This window comes from Vipera ursinii (assembly GCF_947247035.1).
Source record: "Vipera ursinii genome assembly, chromosome: 7".
Classification (NCBI taxonomy): Eukaryota; Metazoa; Chordata; class Lepidosauria; order Squamata; family Viperidae; genus Vipera; species Vipera ursinii.
In genome coordinates this window covers 10,010,688-10,037,928 of record NC_139521.1, presented here as the reverse complement: position 1 = coordinate 10,037,928, position 27,241 = coordinate 10,010,688, and the positions used below count along the sequence as shown (strand labels likewise).

At 40.4% G+C, this 27,241-nt stretch overlaps 1 protein-coding gene across 1 annotated transcript in view; it reads right to left on the bottom strand.

Annotated features, from left to right (window-relative positions):
* Positions 1 to 27,241, bottom strand: part of KIT (KIT proto-oncogene, receptor tyrosine kinase) — a 130,163-nt gene that overhangs the window by 38,136 nt on the left and 64,786 nt on the right. The window contains exons 6-9 of the mRNA XM_083367897.1: positions 20,621 to 20,810; positions 18,022 to 18,137; positions 8,373 to 8,487; positions 3,152 to 3,348 (exon numbers count right to left, since the gene is read on the bottom strand). Coding sequence (XP_083224023.1) covers positions 3,152 to 3,348; positions 8,373 to 8,487; positions 18,022 to 18,137; positions 20,621 to 20,810 — 618 coding nt within the window. The remainder of the gene's footprint in view (positions 1 to 3,151; positions 3,349 to 8,372; positions 8,488 to 18,021; positions 18,138 to 20,620; positions 20,811 to 27,241) is intronic.

Below are 27,241 nucleotides of genomic sequence, written 5' to 3'. Positions count from 1 at the left end.
CTATATGATAACAGGCCAGGTACTGGACCGTAGTCTCCCTCAAAATCATGTAGATATGGTCCAACAGGAACAACTGGAATCAAGATGAAATAATGTCCCCAAGACCCAATCCTATCAAGGGGTCGACAGACTACCATGGTTGATAGTATCAACACTAGAGATTCAAGAGAACTCTAATACGGCTCCATTATTATTAATCAATATTAGAATGCATCTGGAGCAGCCATTACATCTTCTAGAAATGGAGTACAGTATTTGAGATTGCCTACAGCTGTACAAAATTTCTCCAGGAAGGGCTTTTGTTTTCCAATAATCTTGTAACTCCTCTTCTACAACATAGACACATTAGTCACTCCTCTTAATCATAGCTGCATGCCCTGAAGGTTTATTTAATTAGCCAGAAGAAGCAAAAGTCGAATAAGCATCTGCTACTCTTCATCTTTCGACATCCCTGTTCGTAACTTTGAGATTGACTGATAAAAAAGATTCAAAAATAACAGGATGAGCAGATGTGCCAAAATTTTCATCTTCCTGCCCTTCTGACAAAATCTAAATTGAGAAAAGATCCAACTGACACTGTCCACAATGAATGATGGAAATCACTCACTTTTCTGCCTCCTCTCCACACAACGTCCTACTAATTCCGCAGTGTGCAAAACCAAGGCTTCCCTGTTTTGTGCAGACACAATGGAGGCACAGTGAACCCACTCTTCACTGCCTCCGCTGCTATAGAGTAGGATTTCAGATGAGTCCAAGTCCTGTGTGAACTGATCCATCCTTAAGAGTTTCAACTGGCATCCAATTTGCTTTACTCTCAGCTACCAAGTAAACCAAAGGGCTGCTTGACCTCAGGAAGGAAGGTACTTAAGTGTTACGATGACAATATCAGGTTCTCTATTCCAAAATCCTCCAAGGCATTGACAGTACTGCCAAAGTGGGAAAATCCTTAAACGTAATTAAGAAAGCACTCAGATCCGGCGTCAATCCATTTTAACCATTTACTCCATCTTTCCAGGAGATCAAAAAACTGATCAGAAGTTTTCATGACTGGAATGGAGTTCCTCCAACTTCAGACCACAAGTTCCACTCGAACAAAATGCTGTGCCCTGATGTATCTGTGAAGCCAGATACTAGTTAGGACAGGACTTTGCTTGGCACAATGGATATGTTCTCTTTAGTTAGCCCTGCTTGTAAAACCTCTAGGGCAAAAGGCTTAAGGTAATCCAATTCCACGCCTAAGATCATCTGGCTAATTACAGAAGAGAGGGTGTCAGGCAGTGGTATGAATGCTATAGTAGCAATGTTTCTACACTGGCTCAGAACTTACGGATTGCAGTTTTGAAAACTTTTTAAGATGTGTGGACTTCAACTCCTGTAATGCTGGCTGAGGAATTCTGGGAGTTAAAATCCACACCACTTAAAAGTTGCTGAAGTTGAGAAGCACTGCCCTAGACCATAGCTTAGGTGGCTGCTTTAAAGAATGGCCCAGAGCTGGCAGAGATGTTCTTTTTTCCTTTAGGCATCCAGGTGTCTGTTATATACACCAGGTCAATGCTTTGTTTCAGAAGTAAATCCTTAGTAACCAAAGTTTTAAGGGACATGGTAGCTCAGTGGGTTAGGACGCTGAGTTTGTCAATCAGAAGGTCGGCAGTTTGGTGGGTCGCATCGCGAGTGCCACGTAACAGAGTGAGCGCCTGTTACTCGTCCCAGCTTCTGCCAACCTAGCAGTTCGAAAGCACGTAAAAATGCAAGTAGAAAAATAGGGACCACTATGGTGGGAAGGTAACAGCATTCCGTGCGCCTTTGGCGTCTAGTCATGCCGGCCACATGACCAGGGAGACGTCCTCAGACAAGCGCTGGCTCTTTGGCTTTGAAACGGAGATGAGCACCAGCCCCTAGAGTCGGAAACGACTAGCACGCATGTGCGGGGGAACCTTTACCTTTAACCAAAGTTTTACTAGGAAACAACCTGGCATTGAAGAGGAGGTATTTTAAGTTGACAATCTCCTAACATTGTCACCTTGACTTCTTTGGTTAGACTGCCGCCAGAGATGTAAGCCTCCGGCTTCATCCTGCCTTTGCCAGTTTTTATTTTAAGTTTTGTCCCCAGACCATGTGACTTCCACTTCAATTCAATCTTAAAGCAATAAGCTTTCAGTGTGATCTATTCAGGTGACCACATCAGAGACTGAAATTTTAGTTGTAAGTTATTCTGGTCATAGGTCAAGTTACTATGTGACCAGACTCGAAGTTACAACTACTTTATGATGGTCATTAAGTAAATCACGTGGCTGTTAATCAAATCATGTGGTCCCTGAAACCAGCTTACCCAAAGGGCATTTTTGTTTTGCCAGAAAACAGCGAAAAATATTTGCAAAACATGATTACGTGACCGCAGAGCATTGGAAAAGGTTGCCAAGCACCCAAAATGCAATTACACAACCTAACTTTGATGACAGGTCACAAGTTACTTGAAGTCCCAACAGTCATAAGTTGAGAATTAGCCGTGAATGCAGACATACCTACTTTTGACCACTATCTCATCATCAAAATGCCTCCTTAAGTAACACCAGCTGCCTGCAATTAGTGCAGGTTCGCATCCCACCAGGCTCAAGGTTGACTCAGCCTTCCATCCTTCCGAGGTAGGTAAAATGAGGACCCAGATTGTTGGGGGCAATTAAGCTGACTTTGTAATAATGCCGCTTGGGGTGTGTGTGAAAGCCCTAATAAGCAGGCATATACATAGAATGAAGGCTACTGCTAAGCTTGTAAGCCGCCCTGAGTCTTTGGAGAAGGGCGGGATATAAATGGAATTCAAATAAAATAAATAAATAAATAAATAAAATAATATTCCTATAAATTAAAAAAAAAGAATTTTGGGGGGATGTTTTGATTTAAGCATTGAAATGCTGCTTTTCATCTCATTCGGTAGAAAAAGGTAAAAATATATTTACGTTTCTTAGAATACTCAATATAAAATGCCAAAAAAACCCAAAAGTATTATGGAATAAGTTGTGACCAAAATACGTGCATTTGGTTATCAGCGTCATGAAGGAACTTGGCGATTTAAGTTCAGGCCACTCTTCCTTGTTTCCCAAAGCTTGCAAGAATAAATACTGTATCCGGTTTCAGAAACAACTCGCAAAATTACCTTTAATGGCAAAGTTAAAGAAAGCTGAACGTCTATCAATGGTATTGGAAGCCTCACAGGTGACTGTGCTATTGTTCTTGAACATGCTGATATCAATCGTACTCTCCACAATTATCTTTCCAAAGGAAGAAAACGTTGGATCTTCTTTATATTTGGTTTTTACATTCCCTGCAGAGATGTTTGGTGAATCCGGACACCTGGAAAAAAAAACAACCAACCATCTGGATGAAAAACAAGGAAAGAAAAAATAGTGTACCTCGAGAGGCAGGCAAGCAGACTCGGGGATAGCTCTGCTGTTTCTGGCTCCAGATTCTATTAGATGTGTTGATATTTATCTTAAGCCAGTTGGAGTCAGCAAACATTTTTGCTCACATGGTGCCATCTGCTTCCATTGGCCGTTCTGTATGGCAAGTATAAAAAGATGCCATTGGCTGAAAGACTCTGCTGCTGGGGCTCAGGAAAGGAAGAGACAGTTGAACACAAACTCCTTCGATGCTCTTTTTCTAGAGAGATATTTGAAAAAAAATATTCCCTTCCAATAATTGATAGGTATCCTGGCCGTTCCGACACGGCTTATCTCCAGTGCCTGCTTTAAGGACGAACAGGCTGTAATTACGGCGCAGGTGGCTAGATTCTGCGCAGCAGCATTGGGGGTTGGTCGGAAACATAAATGTTATTTTTAGATCTTTCTAATATTTTTTGTTTTAAAATTAATTATATGGGTTCTTATTTGTCATTGGATCATGCTCAGGGCATTTTTATACAGGTACGTATGCAAGAAGCCTATAATTGGATATTTTACTGTTTCTGGCCCTATGGCTGTAATACAACTGATTTGAATTTGAATAGTACTTTCGGCAATTATCTTTCCAAAAGGAAGAAAATGTTAAATCTTTATATTTGGTTTCTACGTTCGCTGGAGAAACATTTGGTGAATCTGGACACCTGGGGGGGGGTGCGAAACAAATCATCTGGATGAAAAACAAGAAAAGAAAAACTAATGGACGGGTACCCCAAGGGTTATAATTTGGCATTTATATCAAGCCTTTTCTCATCCCAGTTATGCAGGCATTCTTGCTGACAAGAGAAGGAAAGTGACATGGTTAGGATACATCAAAATTCTTGCTTGGAAATTCTTGGGGATTCTAATTTAATGCTTATCCTAATGCAGCCACTGGAGATTTGGCTACTTTTAATTCAGATTCACTGAAACAGTCTTATGTTAATCGTGGCAATCTTAAATCTGATAAATTTCACAGAGTTTGCACTAAGTATAATTGAATCTGGATCCAACTCGGTATACTTTGAAAGGGAACAAAGCTGCTAATTTTTCATGTATTTCTGGTGAACCTAATTTCTTTTCATTAATTTTCAAAATATAAAGAAAAAGTCCAATACTTCTCACTAATTACTTATGGCATGTTGGTGGGAGTTCAGAACACAACCTCTGTGTTCTGAACTGCAAACATCAGTGTGCATCAGCAAAATGTATTGTGGGGCTAAAAGGCAGAAGACCTAGCATTAGGCAACAATCTGACAAGAGATCACAGTTGTATAACTGTTACAATTATTAAGAAAAGAATCAGGTTCTTAAAAACTGTTTTTTTTCTGATATAAATAGAATTTTGGTCAAAGTGCAGTGGAGTGGAGTGGAGTGGAGTGGAATGGAATGGAATGGAGTGGAATGGAATAGAATAGAATAGAATAGAATAGAATAGAATAGAATAGTGGAATGAAGAATAGAATAGAATAGAATAGAATAGAATAGAATAGAATAGAATAGAATAGAATAGAATAGAATAGAATAGAACAGAATAAACTTTATTAATGTACATTAATACATTAAAATGAGATTTTTTTTGCATACAGCTCTCAAAGGGTAACCACCTCCAATATACACTGCATAGATGACAACAACAACAACAATAATAAATATACCCACATACACACACATATATGATCCAGAGAAATAACACAGTCTAGTTTGGATGTATACATTTGCATGACGAGATAAATGAATTTTGTGAGTTCACAAGACGAATGGCATAAGGACAAAGCTGTTACAGAATCTAGTAGTTCTGCTATAAATACTTCAAAACCTTCTCCCAGAGGGGAGCAACAAAAACAGACTGTGAAGTGGGTGTGTGGGGTCTGTAACAAGGCTCCGAGCTCTAAGAAACATATAAGCGCTTGTAGGCAGTATCCTGAATAAGGGGAAGCGGGCTTTCTATAATCTTCTCAGCTGTCCCTACCACTCTCTGCATGGACCTTCTATCTGAGGCTCTGCTATCACCAAACCAAACAGTGATGCAGGCACAGAAGAGTCTTTAAGGTACTCTCATTATATACTGCCAATATCACAACCAGAGATGTTTTATGATTAACTTGAGATGTCATGATTGCCGCTATTAATAAAAAGGCCTTCATTAAAATAACTTCTGAAAAATGTTTTGGATAGGAAAAACACTATAAATTAGCAATAATGTTCAAAACATCATCAAAATAGCAAGTATTTGTATTCCCACTTGCAAATGAATTACCTGCAATCAAAATACGTGCAATCTTGTTAGAAACATGGAAAATTACTTTGTAGTTAACTTTTTTTCTTCCAACCTTACAAGTCACATTTGCTATATAATCTACTGTGTGTAGATAGAAATCTAATTTCCCTGTATTGTCTAAAATTGTGGTACATTAGATGTTACATGATTCTTACAGTTTGATCTAGCGGTTGAGGCACCAGCTTAGAAACCAGGAGACTGTGAGTTCTAGTTCTAAAGCCGGCTGGTGACTTTGGGCCATTCTGTCTCAGCCCAATCTACCTCATAGGGTTCTTGTTGTAGAGAAAATAGGAGTATGCTTGGTACCTGGAGTTATTTACAAAAGTAATAAAGGTAGGGAATAAACAAAAAGTAAGCCTTGGTGGCGCAGTGGTTAGAATGCAGTATTGCAGGCTAACTCTGCTGACTGCCAGAAGCTCAATCCTGAGTGGCTCAAGGTTGACTCAGCCTTCCATCTTTCTGAGGTTGATAAAATGAGGACCCAGTCCCAGACTGTTGGGGGCAATATGCCGACTCTGTAAACCGCTTGTAAAGCAGCATTTCCCAACCTTTCTCGCTCGACAGACTGGTGGAGACGGCGATGGCAAGAGAGGTGAGAGGGGGTGGTTTTGTGCCTGTGTGCATGTGCCACTTTCATAAATGCAGCTGTGTGGGCCCAGGCTTGCCCACCACTTCCTTAGCCTGGTTGTGAATGGGCTGTGGCCTGGCACGAGCCGTAGCTTGGGGATTGGGGACCCCTGCTTTAAAGCACTATGAAGCGGTACGTAAGTCTAAGTACTATTGCTATAAACAAAGCTGAGAGATAGCCATAGAGAAAAGCTATTTCGTAATTGTCATTTTACAGAGTTAAATAATTAGGGCCAAGAACATCCCAACTGTAAATGGTTATAAACTGTGTGATATCTCCTTTGGCCCTTACTGTTTAGTGATAAATTAAAATGACACCTTCAAGAAACAAGAAGCAAATAAAAAAAAAGAAGCAAACCACAGAAACACTGCCAAATATTGGTGTTAAATCAAGAGCGTATCTCAGCCGTTAGAATTCTAATACGCCCCTGACTGAAACTAAGTGATCTCCTATTTGTCTGCTTAAAGGCAAAAGAAATTAGAATCTGTACAGGTGGTCTTTGACATATGACCACAATTAAGCCCAAAATTTTGTTGTTAGGTGAGTTGAGCTTCATTTTATGACATTTTTTTGGCCACAATTGTTAAGCAATCACTGCAATTGTTAAGCAAAGCTGGCTTCCCCCATTGACTTTGCTTGTCCTAAGACTGCTGAGAAGATAGAAAATCACCTCGTGGCCACAATGTATGAATAGGATGCTGCAATCGTTGTAAATAAGGACTAGTGCCAAGTGCTCAAATTGCAATCATGTGACCCCATGGTACGATGGTTCTCGTTTTGAGGATAGCTCATAAATCACATTTTTCAGAGTGCTGCCGTAACTCTGAACTATCATTAAAAAATAGTCTCAAGGTCGAGGACTACCTGCACTATACACACATCTAATGAAGGTGTAAACACAAACAGAACCCCTCCACCACAAGAACCCTACTGGCGCAGTGGTTAGGATGCAGTAGTGCAGGCTAACTCACTGCTCACTGTCAGAAGTTCGATCCTGACCGGCTCAAGGTTGACTCAGCCTTCCATCCTTCCGAGGTCGGTAAAATGAAGACCCAGATTGTTGGGGGCAAGAGGCTGACTCTGTAAACCGCTCAGAGAGGGCTGTAAAGCACTGTGAAGCGGTATGTAAGTCTAAGTGCTGTTGCTATGGTTACTACTGCATTAAATTGTTTTTATTGATCGTGGTCATGTGTCTCCAATTCCCATGAATGCAAGGCACATTAAAAAGGTCCTATAAGATTCTTCTTTCCAAGTAGGTATAGTTATCGAACAAGATTAGTGAACAGAAGTTCAGTCCCTTTTCCTATCTACTAAACATGTTTCTTTCATCCCATACGGGGGAAAATTATTTCTATGGGAATGGAATCTGCTGTGGGGTAGGGTAGGTCAAGACCCTTCCTTCTCCATCCCCACAACTCACTTCCAATGGAAATCCCCAAGAAATTTACTTTCTTGTGAGGTTCAAGTCATGAACCCCCCCCACACACACATTTGAGAGTTGATTGTATTGATTTCTTATTCTGTACATTGAATTGATTGTATTGTATTGATTTCTTATTCTTTACATTGAATCCATGCCGGCATCAAGCTCCCTTCGTCCTGTGCGCTCCCACAGGGAGGGTCTTCTCAGGGTATCGCTGGTAAAAGATTGCCGGTGGACAATACCCAGGGGGAGGGCCTTCTCTGTGGGTGTGCCTGCCCTTTGGAATCAGCTGCCTGTGGAGCTTAGGACTGCCCCTGACCTTCGCTCATTCTGCTGGGACCTGAAGACCTGGCTCTTTGAGCTCTCTGGCCTGGACTGAGAATATTAATTGGGATTTAATTGTATTTTAACTGGGGTTTTATTTCAAGGTCAATATAATCTTTTTAATTGATTTTAAGTTTTGTAATTTGTTGTATTGTTTTAAAAACCTTGTTAACCGCCCTGAGTCCTATGGGAGAAGGGCAGTATATATAAATTGAATGAATGAATGAATGAATGAATGAATGAATGAATGAATGAATGAATAAATAAATGTGTAGGATCTCTTACCTTTGCTCAGTGGCTGGGCAAACATACCAGTTTATAGTAGGAGCAGGATATCCAGTTGCCACACAGAGTAGCATGCCATTGCTAAGTCTTTCTGAAGTGACAATCTCCGGTTTGGCTAGAGGATGAATAATGCAATAATTAAAAAATAAAGAAAAGAGGACAGTTTATGAGACCTCCCTTCTACTTTGCTCACATTTCAGCACAATTCTATTAAAACTACACCGTTCTCTGTACCTGCAAAAGCTCTCCATTTACTGTATTTTCTGGCGTATAAGACGACTTTTTAACTCATGAAAACTTCTCAAAAATCAGGGGTCGTCTTATACGCCGGGTGCTGAAACTTTAGGGACAGGGCTGGCTGGAAAACCTGGAGCGGATCTCCCATTTGGTCTGCGCAGGGAAAGCGGGACCAATTGGAGAAGAAGCTGCAGTCTGTGATTTTTTACAGGCTGGGGTCTGGGCTTCTTTCCTTCTAAAGTTGAAGAGCAGCTGCAGTCTATCCCAACTTGAAAGGCAGGTGGGGAATGCAGCAGTCAGAGCAGCAGCTTAGCTCTAAGGACACATTTGACTCAGGAATTGGGCCGGCTGGCTGGAAAACCTGGAGCAGATCTCCCATTTGGTCTGTGCAGGGAAAGCTTTAGAGTGAATTAGGAAAAGTTTAATCCACTTGCACTGTTTTATGTTTACATGTTTGATGACAAACAGCCTTATGTTTATAAGTGACAGTTTTCCTACCAAGCACCTGCATGTCATAAGCATTTGAATTAAAATTACCATATTAAAATCAAATCTGATGTTTTTTAATTTTTATTTGGTGTGCGTTGGAAGTCTTATACGGCAAGTATAGCCCAAACCCTATAATTTAACAGGAAATGTAGGGGGTCGTCTTATACGCCCAGTCGTCTTATACGCCAGAAAATATGGTATAAATCTGTTTTTAAATCTTTACTCTCCCAATCCTTTCGTCCCATTTTATGTCTCCATTCAGCATTTCAAGAAGCAAAATAAACATAAGAGATAATGGGCAGGCTTGTCTTGTGCCTTTTTTTTAATTTTTCACATGATTTTGTTAGATCTCCACTAACAGTTATTTATTACATTATATTTCTGTGAAATGTAAATCAATTTTACCCATTTTAAAATTCTCCCCCAAAATTCACGTCATCCAAAACGGTAAACAGGAAAGTCCAGTTCAAATTGTCAAATTGCATCTTTAAAAAAAATCAATGCAGCTTGTTCTTCATTATGTTGTTCCAAACATTCCAAAATATCAACACAGTTCTAACTTTATTCTTTAACTATCTCTTAGATAAAAACCCAAATTGATCCCCATGAATAACTTCTTGAAAGATTCCAGGAAGAAGTGTTCCTACTGGATTTTGGAGTTAAGCTCACGAGATCCTGGCTTTTGATCTGGCGTTGTATGAACAGAAAGATCAAATAATATGATTCTATACAGATTATACATAAATTGTTTAAACATTGAATTGTGATTTGTCTAAATACGTTATTTTGATATGGTAGAAAACAACAAAATAACAATTATTCAGCATGTAATATATATTCAAATATATATTCCAGGGGTCTTCAAACTTGGCCCTTTTATGACTTGTGGACTTCAACTCCCAGAATTCCTCAGCCAGGCAGTGCCTGGGAGTTGAAGTCTGGACTTCTGGGAGCTGAAGTCCACAAGTCATAAAAGGGCCAAGTTTGAAGACCCCCGATATATTCAATCGTATTGCAATTATAGGGTATTATAAGATTTTTTTTCTTGCATTCCCATTTCTTCTTCTTTACTTGTATGATTTAGCTAACCATATAGCTTTTCCTGTAAAATTTAAATCTATAACCTTTGTTCTTGTTATTACATGTACTTAAAAATATAATGACATTATAATTAAAGAATTAAGGAACTGATGTTAGCCTAAGCATGCATAATCATGCAAGCTGTGACCTAATCTTCTGGTTATCAACTTCACATTTTTCCTAGGGACTCAATGTGTTTTGATACCTTTCCCCTCAAAAGCCTTGTTAGTAGCACTTGAAAGACACGGTAACTTAATTCTATGCAAAGTCACCTTGTGTATTGAACTTTTGCACACTGCTGTCTATTATGCTAAAGCAAAGCTTCCGTAGAACTGCTGAATCCCCCTTCTCTGCTCAGCACCTCAGCTGGGCACCAGATACAAGTTTTCTGGGTGTTTAGCACCCAGGGAACTGTGGCTTGCAAAAGGGAATTACAGGATGGACAGCAGAATTAAGTGTTCCCCATTGCCTTTTTCTTGCAAAACATCTCTTCTTAATACTACTTTCCAATGCAGAAGCTGCTGGGCTTCTGAACACAAGTTGTTTATGAAACATATAGTCCAGGGCTAAAACAGGCTAATTTTACATCCCCCATTTTAGAGTGGTGTGGCTGAAAAGCAACAATTTCCCTAAGGTAGGTTGGCAATATTTTCAAGACCCCTTTCCAGAACCTTCTCCAACTTTACTCAACCCAAGATTTGCAATTACTGCAGTAAATCTTGCATGAAAATACTAAAGGTTCAAGGCTCCTAAAAACTTGAAAGATTTAATGACCCCACGATTTTTCGGGCCTTAGAATAATAAATTTGCTTTCTATATCTGAACCTACGGTAATTTAATGCAGTTGCCGCCGGGACAGGGACAAATATTCTGACACGCTCAGCTACCAACTTGTTGACTTCTGTCTTAAGGTTCAATTGACATTTGGTTCTCCCCTAACTATGGCATTGTGCTGGCTGTTTGTTCTCTCACTAAAGGGATCTGGGATCAAGCCTGCTACCTCTGCTTACGCTTTAGCTTAAGCGGAGTTAAGGTTATTTAAAAGATTCCAAGATCATCATTCATTGTGCTGGTTTATTTAAAAGGATGTTTTCCATTAAATAATAGCAAGACTGATGACTTAATATGCTGGTACATACCTAAGACATATAACCAGATTTATTAAAGTTTGTGATATTTCCGCCCCAAAGACATTATACTTTCTTGTATTACATTTGAGAAATCCCAACACTGTTGCACTTAAAAGATTATTATCTGAGCCCGTGGGAAGACAGGGGCAATAAACAGGATTTGCAGACGTTTAGATTACCTGTCTTTGAAACAGTCTTCAGAAGAAACAGGTACACAGCAAGGAAGGCTTTTGACAAACTTTTCCATAACATCCTGTAAGGATTTATTTAATGGAGCAATTGGACAGCTGTAACAGGAATCAGGGCCAATATAATTTATAAGTACCTAGGGCTATGTCTTGATATTCATTGCCAAATCTCCTCAGATGCAGAAAAAACAAGCTTTTAACTGTAATTCCTGTACAGAGGTACAGATGAATGTTCTGTTATTTGCCTGAAAAGGCTTCAGCTTATTGTGGCTATCCCACGGTAACAAGCCAAAAATGCTGGCCTCTCAGGAAATCAAGGTATAAATAGGGCCACAGTCTCTAGTGGAAGGTTTCCCCAAACTGTGAGGGGTACCTGCCTTAAGAAGCGTCCAGGGGAGTTACGAAGGACCTTTTATAGGTAATCCGACTTACAACAGCTCATTTAGTGATCATTCAAAGTCCACAACAGCACTGAAAAAGTGACTTATGATCATTTTTCACACTTATGATGTTTCCAGTATCCCCGTGGTGACATGATTTACATTCGGATGCTTGACATATATGATGGCCGCAGTGCCCCAGGGTCATGTGAACATATTTTGCAGCCTTCTGACAATCCAAGTCAATGGGGGAAGCCACATTCACTTAACAACCACGTTACTAAATTAACAACTGCAGTTATTCACTTAACCTATGTGGAAAGAAAATGGGGCAAAACACACAAAAGAGCCTTGGTGGAGCAGTGGGCTAACGCCTCCTTAAGTAACACCAGCTGCCTGCAATTAGTGCAGGTTCGAGTCCCACCAGGCTCAAGGTTGACTCAGCCTTCCATCCTTCCGAGGTAGGTAAAATGAGGACCCAGATTGTTGGGGGCAATTAAGCTGACTTTGTAATAATGCCGCTTGGGGGTTGTATGAAAGCCCTAATAAGCAGGCATATACATAGAATGAAGGCTACTGCTAAGCTTGTAAGTTGCCCTGAGTCTTTGGAGAAGGGTGGGATATAAATGGAATTAAAATAAAAAATAAATAAATAAAAACTTAACAAATTTCTCACTTAGCAATAGAAATGTTGGGCTCAATTGTGGTTATAAGTTGGGGACCACAATTGTAAAGTTTTACTGCTTTTTCCCCCCATGTTTGTTTGTGTTCATTTTGGCGTGTGGCTTTTTTAAGGGACGTACTTTAACATTAGACTGAAGGCTGGTGGGATGGCAAAAACTTTAGGAAACCCCTATTGCAAGTGGAAGGTTTTCTCTCATTGAGGATGAGGGAGGAGACTAAAATTTCTAAGCAGAAAACATCCAAGTATTGTACTCAAATAATTAATATTTGAGTTTCCTGAAGCAAAGCAACTAGGTCCTATGTCTCTTCTCTGTTCCTTTACCAGATATAACTAGTTAGTCTAGTAGGAAGTGAAAGAAAAAAAATTCTTTTCTTTCTGTATCTATTACCGTACTTCTGTCGAAGCATCTAACTAAACAACCCGCCTTTTGCAAAATTGCCAGGGCTGATTTGCAACATGACTCCACTGAGTGAAAAGGTCACACAAATCCCGGACAAGGGAGTGTCAGGTGAAACTGCCCTGGGCAAGTTTGACATCTTTTTAGTTCACTCTCAAACAATCACAGTCCAAAACAAGTCTCTCTCCCACTCCACATTTCCAGAGTTGCACTTTGACTCTTGCAGCTGAAATGTTGATGCTATTTTGAGAGTAAGATTTATATAGACCATGCTAATCATGACATTATAAGACAGAATTCTATAATGTGTAGGATGTTAAAAGTTGGAGTGATGGGCTGTATGCCTGTTGATAAGCCAAAATTCTTCAAAATTCTTTGATGTGAACATGACCACAATCATTGCAAAAATAAGCTGTCCGCCATAACCGATTCTATTGCTGTTATGATGGGATGATCAATGTCTGTGGAGAGTCTCAATCATCCAAGATCAAGGTTGTCCCAAAAGTGCTTTTCCAAAAGGCAACTGGACTTCCTTGATTTTTTTTTCCTGGAAAAATATTTTGCTTTCATCCAAGAAGCTAAATGTTTTCAAGGAAACCCCCCTCCCCCCTCAAGAAAGTCCAGTAGCCTTTGGAAAAAGCACCTTTGGGATATTCTGTTCAATCTTTTCTTGCATTTTAAGTATTTCAGGCAAGTCCTGTTCTGGCCTCCAGGCCTGTTTCATAGAAACACACTCTTTGTTATTACCTAAACCAAACTGACATGGAACTGACAACATGCAGCATTCAAATTTTATAGTATAATAATTCTGGACTATAACAATGGACATATTGCAAGCATTTCTGCCTAAATTCAGGGCAAGCTGAATCCCTTCCTTAGCTCTTTCTACCTCTTAAATATTGGATCAAACCTTTTTCAGTAGTAAATATACGATTCGCTGTTAAATCCCGAGCCAGTCTAGATTCCGCAGTCTCATTCCTACACCTCGTTATTATTTCACCGCAGTTCCAAACATTGAGAAATAAGTCTAGAAAACGGCACATACTTTGAAAACTCTGCCTCAGACACAGAACAGGTTTTAAAAGCCCATTTTTTAACTGACAGCTACTTGATCATGATCGACCATTCCTACATTGCATCATAAACTAGTGGGCATCAAGAACAGACCAAAGAGAGCTTGTTGGATGTTTCTGTAACTGTGGGCCAAGCCATCAAAGGCTGGAAAGAGATTGCCTCTGTATGCAATATCCCAGCTGCCTAAACATTTCACAATAAGGTGGATGGGAATTTTGTTTAACGCCCTGTTCAATATCATTTCATTCCTCTGGATCAATATTGCAAACTGAAATCACGTTGGAACCATTAGCCTTTTCATCAAACATTAATGGGCATCCTTTATCTTTGAAAATAGATAAGTGAAGAGGGGAATTCCATAATCAAAGGCTAGAAGGTTAGAACTTTTTTTTCTCTAACCCAGACTGGAGTTATTTTGATGGTTCTTTTTGGGGTGGAGTGACACTATTCACGGTCAAACTGGTGTAATATATAGTTGGCTCTCTATTCATAGCTTACACTGGGAACAAATTCCCTCCGGTAGGCAATGATGATAAAATACATACTGCCTCCATCTTTATTTGTTCTACTAATTAGCAAGGAAAAAAAAGAGAGAGAATTCGATAATAAACTAAATGCAAATCAACTCAATGACACTAAACTTGCGACTCTCCTAAGACAGAGAAATGCTAGAGCAGACATGTGAAACACAAGGCCCGGGGGCCGGATCCGGCCCACGAAGTGGTTTCATGTGGCCCATGAAGCCATCCTGGAAACAGTGAGAGAACGGCCCCCACTGCCTTGGCCCTGGCCCAGAGACCCTCCTTCTGCCAGAGACCCTCAGATGTGTCCCACTCCAGCCCAGGCCCCCATAGGCACCCTTGATGCGAACAATGTAGAGCTGGCCATGCCCACCCAGTAGGCCATATGCACTCTAGCCACGCCCCACCCAGTAGGCCACACCCACCCTGGCCCTACCCACCCGGCCCCTTGAGGGCAACCGCAATGCTGATGCGGCCCTCAATGAAATTGAGTTTGACACCCCTGTGCTAGAGCAATTTTTTTAAACCTCCATTTCACCATGCTTGGGACCTGTCTCAGCAGCGTTTAATAAAACTAATGAAATTAGAAATTGAAAGCATTTAATGGCAAATTATTGATAAGAGGATGGGAGTATGCAAAACAGCTTAATGAAACGTTCAATAATTAATCTGCTGTAGTTGAAGCAGTGAGCAATATATAGCTATTAGCATTTCTTTCTCTCTCTCTACATAATAGGGACAATCAAAGACAATGGAGTGTATCAAACCCATCCTTGCAAAGTAGCTCCCAGGATGAGGGTTTGGGGCTTCTGTTTATACTGTCTGGATCAGGTTGTATCACATTCCTTTGGCTACAATACAGATGAAGAGGTCAACAGAGAAACAAAGAATTCCAGGAAACAGCAGGTTAGAAGCAATTCCATTGCTCATACAAGACGCTCACTGTGTCAGTGAGTGTCTCCTTAGTTATGCCTGCCTCTCAGGGATGCTGTGTCTTAAAACAAAACAACCTAGTTTTGGAAGGAAGTGCAGTGGCTGGAGCAGCTTAAGGACGCTGCTGAGTAGAAATGGCCTAAATGGTGGACACTCTGGTGGTTCGAGTACGTAACACTGCAGGATGGGGAGAGCTCCCGTCAGCTACCTCTAGTTCCTACCCTGCACACCCAGCAGTTCAAAAGCATTATTGAGAGTAGATAAATGGGTACCACTCTGGGAGAAAGGCTAGCTACGAAAAGAGGAGCTGCGAAAACGAACAAACTAGCCCTTAGGCTGTCAGGACTACTCTGTAAAGCAGAGGTCCCCAACCTTTTGGGCACCAGGGACTGGTTATGTGGAGAGAGGTTTTTCCGTGCACCAAAGGGGGTGTGGTTTTGTGTGCTGCCTGCATCCTGCGGAGGTGGTTTTCCTTCTTTGTGCGGATTGTTCGCTGGCATGCTGTGGCCCGGTACTAGTCCATGGACCGGGGGGTTGGGGACCCCTGCTGTAAAGTGTAGATCTCTCTGACAAATGTGTGCCATACGAAATAAACAGATAAACCTAACTCTTGCAAGAAACTGGAAATATAAAGGCAGAAATGAATGATACGTATTTGAAGCTGGACATATTTTAAATTTTAAAGAAATATGAGGGTATGCAATTCTTCCATGTTTAAATATACCAAGCAATTTTTCCTTAATTGAAAAAAAAACCGCTTGTAATTGTCAATCAGAGAAAGTATTCTGAAAACACTGTAATTATACAGTAATTCCAACTTATCACGTATTTTATGTCAGACACACTGGAACTGAGTATGCTGTATCTTTTCAGAAACTAAATAATACGACTGACATGTTAGTTAAAGTTTACAGCTGAAGGCCAAAATATCCAACCTAACACAGTCAGCTGAAAATAGCAGTAGGGGAGAGAAGTTGAAGAAATATTAAAATTAAAATACATTTTAAAATTATGTAGAGGATAAAGCACAGAAAATAAAACCAAGATACTGTTATGTTAAAACCATCAGACTGTATTCTGGTTAATTCTGAATAGTAGTTCCGTACATGTAGGATTTTTTTGTTATTGAAATTCTAAACAAGTAATATAGCTACTCAATAGTAGCTTAATGGCTTAACCTCTTACAATCTTGTCTTACAAAGTGGGGACATGCAGTATACCTTACATACAGTACAACACATCTTACATAGAAAAATGTTTTTGTATGTCAAATTTGAACATTTAGTTCAAATTCAGTTCAAACTTTTAATTCAACCTGGCAAATGCAGATTTAAGACTGACTTTAGTATTTGCAAACTAAGGTATATATATGCTTTGTTGTTTACTCCTGATTTTTTTGGCGGGGGGTACTTTTGAAATAATAATTTAAACTGCAAGTCACCTTGTTGAAACAAAAGATTGTCACAACTTAAAACAGAACAATGGCAAAAGAGGAGAGAGATTTTGGTAAATTTCATTTGGAAATAATACAATTAACATGTAATGTGATCTATTAGCACATAACATTAAGATGTGGTTCATGCTAAGGAAGTAAAACATGATCTGAAAACCAATTATTTGATGAAATTCAATACGTAGCATTAAAAGTGGGGAGCTATTTTAGTGCTTCATTAGGAACAGGGACACAAAGTTGTACCACCAAGAATCACCGATTTGCTGTAACGTTTCAGTGGCATAATATGGGGATATTTCAGCAGCTGTAAGAAAGGAACTAAGAGTCATATCCATTTGAATGATATTGAAGACATCTGTATTTAAAGGAGCCGTGGAGGCGCAATGCAGTATTGCAAGTTAATTCTGCCGACTGCCAGCAGTTCAATTCTCACCGGCTCAAAGGTTGACTCAAACTTCCATCCTTCCGAGGTCAGTAAACTGAGGACCGAGATTGTTGGGGGCAAGAGGCTGACTCTGTAAACCGCTTAGAGAGAGAGCTGTGGAGCACTGCGAAGCAGTATATAAAGTCTAAGCGCTATTGCTATTACTATTCAGACACAAGGCGCTATCTCCTAATTTGCAAATCTTACTTTATAGAACACCCTTCATTTCAGCCATTAAATCAATAGAACATGGGTGTCAAACTCAATTTCATTGAAGGCCACATCGGCATTGTGGTTGCCCTTGGGGTGCCGGGTGGGTATGGACAGGGTGGGCACGGCCTACTGAGCGGACGTGGCTGGAGTATGTATGGTCTACTTGGGTGGGCATGGCCAGCTCTACATCGTTGGCATCAAGGGTGCCTATGGGGGCCTGGGCAGGAGTGGGACAGATCTGGGGGTCTCTGGCAGAAGGAGGGTCTCTGGGCCAGGGCCAAGGCAGCGGGGGCTGTTCCCTCACTGTTGCCAGGATGGCTTCGGGGGGCACATGAAACCACTTCGTGGGCCGGATCCAGCCTGCAATAGAATCTCCATGTGCAATTTGCTTTAGTTAAAGGCAAAGCTTGGGGGCAAAGAAATGTCATAGATTGCTGTTACTTACTGTTTACATAGACATTAAATGTTATAGAGGAATTGGCGTCTGAGTTGGAGACAAAAAATGTATAATGTCCTCCTTCTATTTCCTTTAGCCGTGTAAGGTGAAGCTCACTGGAATAGCTACAGGAGGAATAAAACAGCAACCTTTATTATTCACCTCGTGGCAGGCAGTCTAGGTGCATTTTATAATATACTGCTAAAATTAAACAGACAGCTTATGCATGGGTTTATACAATCAGATGCAGTGAGAAGTGTGATTTTTTTTCTATTTAGTACCTTTGAATAATTTCAGTTTGCTGCATGGGAAGCTGTCTGAAAGCTCCTAATTTATAGATAGATAGATAGATAGATAGATAGATAGATAGTTATAGATATAGATATTACATAAAAGGGACGCAGTGGCTCAGTGGGTTAGGACGCTGAGCTTGTCGATCAGAAGGTCGGCAGTTTGGCGGGTCGAATCCCGAGTGCCGCGTAACAGAGTGAGCGCCTGTTACGCTACGCGTCCCAGCTTCTGCCAACCTAGCAGTTCGAAAGCACGTAAAAATGCAAGTAAAAAAATAGGGACCAGATGAGCACCGGCCCCTAGAGTTGGAAACGACTAGCACACATGTGCGGGGAAACCTTTACCTTTACCTTATATATTACAAGTCAATGTGCCTTTACAATTTGCACAGTTCATGTACACATTTTAGAGAAAATTAAGATTTAAGAAACTATATGAGTTCAAGTTGTATTCAGAGTAGTCAGCATGAATTGGTTCTGGCAGGTGCAATGAGTACCAAAAACAATGAGTACCAAACAAAGTTTTCACATAAGGAATAATGTAGTGCAGGGGTCTTCAAACTTGGCAACTTTAAGACTCGTGGACTGGCTGAAGAATTCTGGGAGTTGGAAGGCCACAAGTCTTAAAGTTGCCTAGTTTGAAGACCCCTGATGTACTGAGTCACAAGACAGCCAACAGCAACAAGGTCTAGCTTGTGCATTGAGTACTAAACAAACGATGAGTACTGGGACAAAATTTTTGCTTCAAAATGTGTTAAGTACCAAATTGTACCACTGTATTTCTCAATTTGTTTTACAAATTCCCAGAGCTAAAGCCAGACAAGTTGCCACCAATGAAAACGAGTTTGCCCCACTGTTTCAAAATAAATGTTGCAGAATTGACCTCGGACTGTTTGCTCTGGAACAAAGGTTGAGGTGATGTGCAACATTTTTCTGAACACACAACACCGCAGGCTCATATCTGTGTATGTCACTCAATCTCTGGTTGCTGCTCCCTCCACATGCAGAATAGGCTTTACTTGACTGGCAAAAAGCTTCTCTGGACACTGAATATCCTTGAATGAAGGATAACATGGAAACAAATTTTGAAGCTATTTCGTATTACTTAGCAAAACTAAGTACCATTATTTGCTATTTAGAAAAAGCACCCAATCTACAGGCAAAGGTGGCAATATCACAGTTAATTTTAGTCACGTCTCACATAAGGGACTTGTAACAGTGGCTGAGCACCAATTTTACCAAAATGATTTATCTGTGGCACCCAAAAAACCATTTAGATGCAATACTCCTTGTAAATACGGGACAAAGTGAAAATAACCTAGAGCTAGATACTTAGCTATTGCCCACTGTTTTAATTTCCTCCAAAGTGGCTGGACAACTCACCACACCCAACTTGCCACGGAACAACTTGTGGCGGGATCATTCAATGATTTATTAATCATTTCATTCAGTAAACTTTTTAATGGAGGCATTATTAATGCAAGAAAATGAAAAATTAGAACTAGCAAATCATAGCTTTAGAAGGAGCAGTTGCAGCTTTGGAAATGGAGAAAGCTCTACACTATCTAAGATTCCAAAATATACCTGAAGATAAACAAGAAGATATAGCAGAAGTGATTATTAATTTACTGGCGGAGGCCTTAAAAACAGAATGCCGGCTACCTCTGCTGACTCCCGGCTGCCCGCAGTTCGAGTCTCACCAGCTCAAGGTTGACTCAGCCTTCCATCCTTCCGAGATGGGTAAAATGAGGACCCAGATTGTTGGGGGCAAGAGGCTGACTCTGTAAACAGGTTGTAAAGCACTGTGAAGCAGTGCTAAGTGCAATTGCCATTTCCGGATTGACTTTCTTTACTTTATTATTATTGGGTTATGGTTCCATTGAAATTAATTTAACTTTTGTATTTGTCGAATTGTCCTGCAGTAAGATGTTCTCGCAGTGAGTTGGGCATGACGAGTTGTACCACAGCAGGTTGGCTGTGGTAAATTGTCTCATTCTGCCTCCAAACTGCTTCTGGCCCACAAAATGCAGGAGTTTTTTTAAAAGAAAATATGGAGAAAATAAAATAGCAAGATAACATCCTGGCTAAGCCTTTTTTTTTTAAACATCTGATGTCTCGTAGTTTTCAGGTATAGAGGAAGAGTGGCCACTATATCGTAGGGAAGAGAGGTTCAATTAGGGAAGGGGAAGTTGGCAACCATTAGATTCCAAGGAAAGCAGGAAGATCTTTTCCAAGCCAAGTCTGTATAACGTATTCCTACAGAAAATTAACAGAACGATCTCCATACATTGATATTTTGGTTCCACATCCTGTATTACCTGTTTCTGTCTATGTTTGTGACTCTCACATAATGATCAGATGAATTCTGCAGTGTTACATTCCTGTATAGCCACGTTTCTTCTTCTGGTTTAGGATACGCTTCATACGTTACTATCAAGCCTAGATTTTCTCCGTGGTTGACATAGAGTGTTGTATTTGTTGAAGTTGATAAATTGACATATCCTTTACCTGGTGGAAAATTTTTAAAACCTCTCTTGAGAATCTTTGTATATTAACATTCACAAAATGCTGAAGCCAAGGTCAATAAATACAAAAGTCCAAATAAATTGCAACTTGCAGAAAAGCAAGCCTTATTAGTTAATGAGTGCTAATGACATTTTACTGAATGAAGGGGAAAAAAATGTCTCATGCTTTGCACGCAGACCATACCTTTATATACCATCTACACCTATCGGATCACTACTGATTTCCAGAGGCCATTCAAATCAATGAGTATTTATTTTTACTTTATCCCATTAATACAGCCTACTATTTTCCTAGATGGGTTCCCAACAAGGTTGCCATGAAAAAAAGACCAATAAACATAAAACAAAACCAGCAATAACTAATTATCAATTATAAAGATAACTTCATATTAATATCACAGAACAATCATATTAGCTCCAGAACAGCAGAAATTTTCCCACCGTTTCTTAAATAACACATGTCTACAACAGATACTTTAAACAAATGACTACGATTAATCTTCTCAAGAAAACCATAACAATTGGAACAATCACTCTGAGAGTATCTCGTTTTAGCTACCAGCCTATCTTTAAGGATTTTTTTTAACAATGATGCATCTCTTCTTATTTCTAGAAATGTGTCCATCATATTTGCCACTGTAAATGGCAAATACTGTATCTCCATCATCAAAAAATTCTGCAATATTTATTTATTATTTTGTTTATTATTTAAATGTATATACCGCCCTATTCCCGTAGGACTCAGGGCGGTTTACAGGGAAAATTAAAATACATAACATACAAATTAAAATCAGTTAAAACTATGATTAAATTACAGTCCCTGAAGTTAAACTAAAACCCAATTAAATTAAATTAGTTAAAACCCCTCAGTCTGGGCCAAACAGCTGGAAGAACCAGGTTTTCAAGTCCCGGCGAAATGAGCGAAGGTCGGGGGCTGTCCTGAGTTCCGTGGGAAGTTGGTTCCATAGGGCCGGCACGCCCACAGAGAACGCCCTTCCCCTGGGAATAACCAGCCAGTATTGCTTAACCGGCGGTACCCTGAGAAGGCCCTCCCTGTGGGAGCGCACAGGACGATGGGAAGTTGATGCCGGCAGCAGGTGTTCCCTTAGATAATCCGGACCCAAGCCATTTAGAGCTTTATAGGTCATTACCAGCACCTTGAATCTCACCCGGAGGGCAACTGGAAGCCAATGCAGCTCACGGAGAAGAGGTGTTACACGGGAGTATCGGGAAACTCCCATAACAACTCGCGCGGCTGCATTCTACAACAGTTGAAGCCTCCGAGTGGTCCTCAAGGGCAGCCCCATGTAGAGACATCTAGACATCTAGATTTTATTTACTTCCTATGTAAAATAATACGTAGCATCTAAGCAGCAGAGGAAGTAGGAGGGGGGAAACCTTTTTGCCAATTACAGATAAAGACATGTTCAGAATACTTCTGCTAATTACACTACATGAATATGCTCCTAATCAGTTTAGCACTTATGGTAATTTTAATATTTAAAAAGTATTACGTGTCACAGCAATCTAGCACTCTGGGGTGGCTTTTCAGGAAAGCCATGTTAATAAACAGCAAAGTGTAAACATCTTTGATGGCTTCTGGCAAAGGGTATGCAAGACACAACGGACCCAGACTTTTTAGCAAGCTCTAGAAATCAAACCTTTCACACTAAAATGGATTCTCTGGGCATAATCCAGTATAATTCAGGGAGCAGTTTCTCCTACAGTTAGTTCTCTCTCTGCTCAACTGCCAGATGAGGCATAATAATAATAATAATAATAATAATAATAATAATAATAATAATAATAATAACAACAACAACAACAACAACAACAACAACAACAACAACAACAACAACAACAGAACGATCCAGTCCAGTCTCTTCTTAAAAACTTCCAGTGTTGGAGCATTCACCACCTCTGGAGGCAGGTTGTTCCACTGGTTAATTGTTCTAACTGTCAGGAAGTTTCTCCTTAGTTCTAGGTTGCTTCTCTCCTTGATTAGTTTCCATCCATTGCTTCTTGTCCTGCTTTCAGGTGCTTTGGAGAATAGCTTGACTCCCTCTTCTTTGGGGCAGCCCCTGAGATATTTGAACACTGCTATCATGTCACCCGTCGCCCTTTTCTTCGTTAAACTACACACACCCAATTTATTCCATAGGCTTGCCATGATGAAAGGTATATAAGAACAGTACTTTTTCGCATTGTAATTTTATAGTCCCTTCTCTCTCGTCTTCTTAAAAAATTGCTCCGCAACATTTGAGACCAAAAACATTTGCACTCACATGACTGCAGTGTTTCCCAACTTTGGCAACCGCAAACCATGTAGACTTCAACTCCCAGAATTCCTCGGCCAGCAGGGCCCAAAGCCTTGTCCTTTAGTCAGTACCATCTTTTTTTTCCCCTCTTCCCTTTTTTAAATTCAAGATTTACGTGATTTTTCTTTTTCTTTTTTCTTTTTTGAGTGATCTCATGCTTTAAAGACAAGGCAGAACCTGGACAAAAGCTACTAGGGGCCTGCCAAGGTCTGGATTTGAAGGGCAAAATATCATTAGTTCTCCATGATCTGTTGAGAATTCTCAGATCAAACGTCTTTTCTCTTGTTCCTATTCTGCTCTTGTTCTGCTCTTGTTCTGCTCTGTTCTGTTCTATTCTATTCTATTCTATTCTATTCTATTCTATTCTATTCTATTCTATTCTATTCTATTCTATTCTATTCTATTCTATTCTATTCTATTCTATTCTATTCTATTCTATTCTATTCTATTCTATTCTATTCTATTCCATTCCATTCTATTCCATTCCATTCCATTCCATTCCATTCCATTCTATTCTGTTCTTCTCTTGTTGTTCTGTTTTGTTCTCTTCTCTTTTATTCTATTCTGTTCTGCTATTGTTCTGTCCTGTCCTATTCCATTCCATTCTAATTTAAACATTACTAGCAAGATTTCTTTTCAGGTACTTTATATATTTTCCCTTCTAAACACACTAAAAATGTAATGACAACTTTTAAAGGAACTCAGAGCTATTTTTGACACTAAGGCAGGGGTTGTCTGATTTTTTTAAAAAAAATAATTCTATCTCAGTTTTAAACCTACTTCTTATGTCACACAGCAAAACCTTCTTTTGTTGTGGAAACACAATGATATAGACATTAAGAGATACATAAACAAACACCTGGGAGAAATTTCTTCACGCAACCTGTTGTTCTGACACAGCTCACATTCGTCTTAAGGTGAGTTTGAAATGAAAATATTCCTGACTGTACCCCATGACCAAATAGGTAACAGGAAACTTTTGTAATTTCACAGAAGACACAGTTTGTTTCTAAGATAATTACAGGTGCTCCTTTACACAATATCAATTGGATGCCAAACAGCAAATAAGCCTCATGATATCTCTGTGTCTATACCGACATTTTATTGTATGTTTACAGTGTTCCAACCAAGACTGATTCTTTTTTTTTTTTGTAAAAGGAAAGTAGGCTTTGAATCTTCATGCTTACCAAGTCTCATACAACACTGGAGAAACTTTGGAGAACATTGGGGACCCACCCTCCAGAGCCTTATTTTGCCAGCAGACTAATAGCATGCTTTTATGGGTTACAATCAGGCTCTTTATGTTTGATCTGCCAAGTCTGTTTTGTTTTTTTTTTGGCATATCCATGAGGCTAGCAATAACGTGATGGATTTCCACAGTGCATGAAGGTAAAGGCAATTGCCAAAAAGTCACATCATTCTAGAAGTATTGATTAGGCCTTCAAAGGGACTTTAGCTAAAGGAATACTTTTTTTATAGAGGTCTATGGAGATTCTCAGTCAACCAGGTCCCGGTTATTCCAAAGATGCTTTTTTCACAAGGCAACTGGACTTTCTTGTTTTTCTTTGAGGATCTTTCGCTTCTCATCCCAGAAGCTTCTTCAGCTCTGACTGGATGGTGAGGAATGAAAGGCTTTATATTCAGAGCTGAAGAAGCTTCTGGGATGAGAAGCGAAATGTCTTCAAAGAAAAACAAGAAAGTCCAGTTTGTTGTTGTTGTTAGTTGCAAAGTCGTGTCCGACCCATCGCGACCCTATGGACAACGTTCCTCCAGGCCTTCCTGTCCTCCACCATCCTCCGGAGTCCATCTAAGCTCACGCCTACTGCTTCAGTGACTCCATCCAGCCACCTTATTCTCTGTCGTCCCCTTCTTCTATTGCCCTCAATCTTTCCCAGCATTAGGCTCTTCTCCAGTGAGTCCTTCCTTCTCATTAGGTGGCCAAAGTATTTGAGTTTTAGCTTCAGGATCTGGCCTTCTAAAGAGCAGTCAGTGTTGATCTCCTCTAGGACTGACCGGTTTGATCGCCTTGCAGTCCAAGGGACTCGCAGGAGTCTTCTCCAGCACCAGAGTTCAAAGGCTTCAATTCTTTGGCGTTCAGCCTTTCTTATGGTCCAGCTTTCACTGCCATACATTGCAACTGGGAAGACCATAGCCTTGACTATACGCACTTTTGTTGACAGGGTGATGTCTCTGCTTTTTAGTGTGCTGTCTAGATTTGCCATGGCTTTCCTCCCAAGGAGCAAGCGTCTTTTAATTTCTTGGCTACAGTCCCCATCTGCAGTGATCTTGGAGCCCAGGAAAATAAAATCTGTCACTACCTCCATTTCTTCCCCATCTATTTGCCAGGAATTGAGAGGGCCAGATGCCATGATCTTGGTTTTCTTAATGTTTAGTTTCAACCCAAGTTTTGCACTCTCCTTCTTCACTCGCAACAAGAGGCTCTTTAGTTCCTCTTCACTTTCTGCCATTAGAGTGGTGTCATCTGCATATCTTAGGTTGTTGATGTTTCTTCCGGCAATCTTAATTCCTACTTTTGATTCATCTAGCCCTGCCTTTCTCATAATGTGCTCTGCATATAAATTAAATAGGCAAGGCGACAGTATACAGCCTTGCCGGACTCCTTTCCCAATTTTGAACCATCTTTGGGACTTCTTTATAGACTTCAAATTCTTCAATTAGGTAGTGCTAGGAGCACCTCTCAGAAGATCTGCAACGAATGGGGGCATGTTGTTCCTACTTCTCCCTTTTCCATAATAATAGAATTAAGAGTTGAAAGGGACCTTGGAGGTCTTCTAGTCCAACCCCTGCTCAAGTAGGAGTCCCTATACAAATGGCTGCCCAGTCGCTTCTTTAACATCCCCAGCGATGGAGCACCCACAACTTCTGGAGGCAAGCCGTTCCACTGTCAATTGTTTTCACTTTCAGGAAACTTCTCCTTAGTTCTAGGTTGGATCTCTCCTTGATAAGTTTCCAGTCATTAGTTCTTGTCCTGCTGTCAGGTGCCTGGGAGAATAGGTCAAACCCTTCTTCTCTGTAACATCCCCTCAAGCACTGGAAAACTGCTACCATGTAATCCAGAGGTCCCCAACCTTTTGGGTACCAGAGACCAGTTCCGTGGTGAAAGGTTTTTCTGCAGACTGGAGAGTGGGTGGTTTTGTGTGCTGCCTGCATCCCATGGATGGGGCTTTGCTTGTTTGTGCGGACCAGTTGCTGGTATGCCACGGACCGATACTGGTCCACAGACTGGGGGTTGGAGACCCCTGATGTAAACCACAGACCTTCTCTTCATGGACTAGACATACCTAGTTCCCACAACCATTTGTCATATGGTTTAGCCTCCAGAGCCCTTAGCATCTCTGTTGTGGTTCTCTGCACTTTTTCTGGAATCTCAACATCTTTTTAAATTAAAACTGGAGGGAATATTTCAAGCATGATTTTGGAACTAACACTTCATGTGATCTTTAGACTATCCCTCTGTTGATGCAGCCAAGGATTGCATTGGCTTTTTTTGGTATCTGCAGCACACTGCTGGCTCATAATTAAGTGATGGTCCATAGGAGACCAAGATCTCTCTGTCCATTAGGACTTCCTTCATCCCTCTCAGTTGCTGCTGTTGAACCAGGTACCACCTATTCTCTAGCTGTGCATTAGAGTTTTCTTGCCTAATATAAAACCTTACTTTTCTCAACACTGCATTGCATAGTGTGAGATAGAACCCAATGTGTGCTGTCCCGCTCATGCATACACACATACGCATAACATGGGTGTAAGGAATCTTTAAGGCTTCCAAGCCTGAATGGGTATTCCCCAGCAGTTCCCTGTGCAGGCACTAGTTCAATCACACTAATTTCCACAGGCTACTCAAATGAAGTCAACACTGGTCGTCAAGGCAAAGGCAGTGTCAAGCTTCCGACTGATGAACCCAACCAATCAAACACCTTCAAGACTCTTCAGGCTTTTAATGCAAAGCTTTATTGGGTACAATGTTTCGGCACATATGAAAGTAAACCCAGCTCTGGCAGGACCCCTCCCAAACCCCTAAGCATTAATTTCTTTCTCTTCTCTCTGGATCAGATCATGATGCCCAATCAATGGC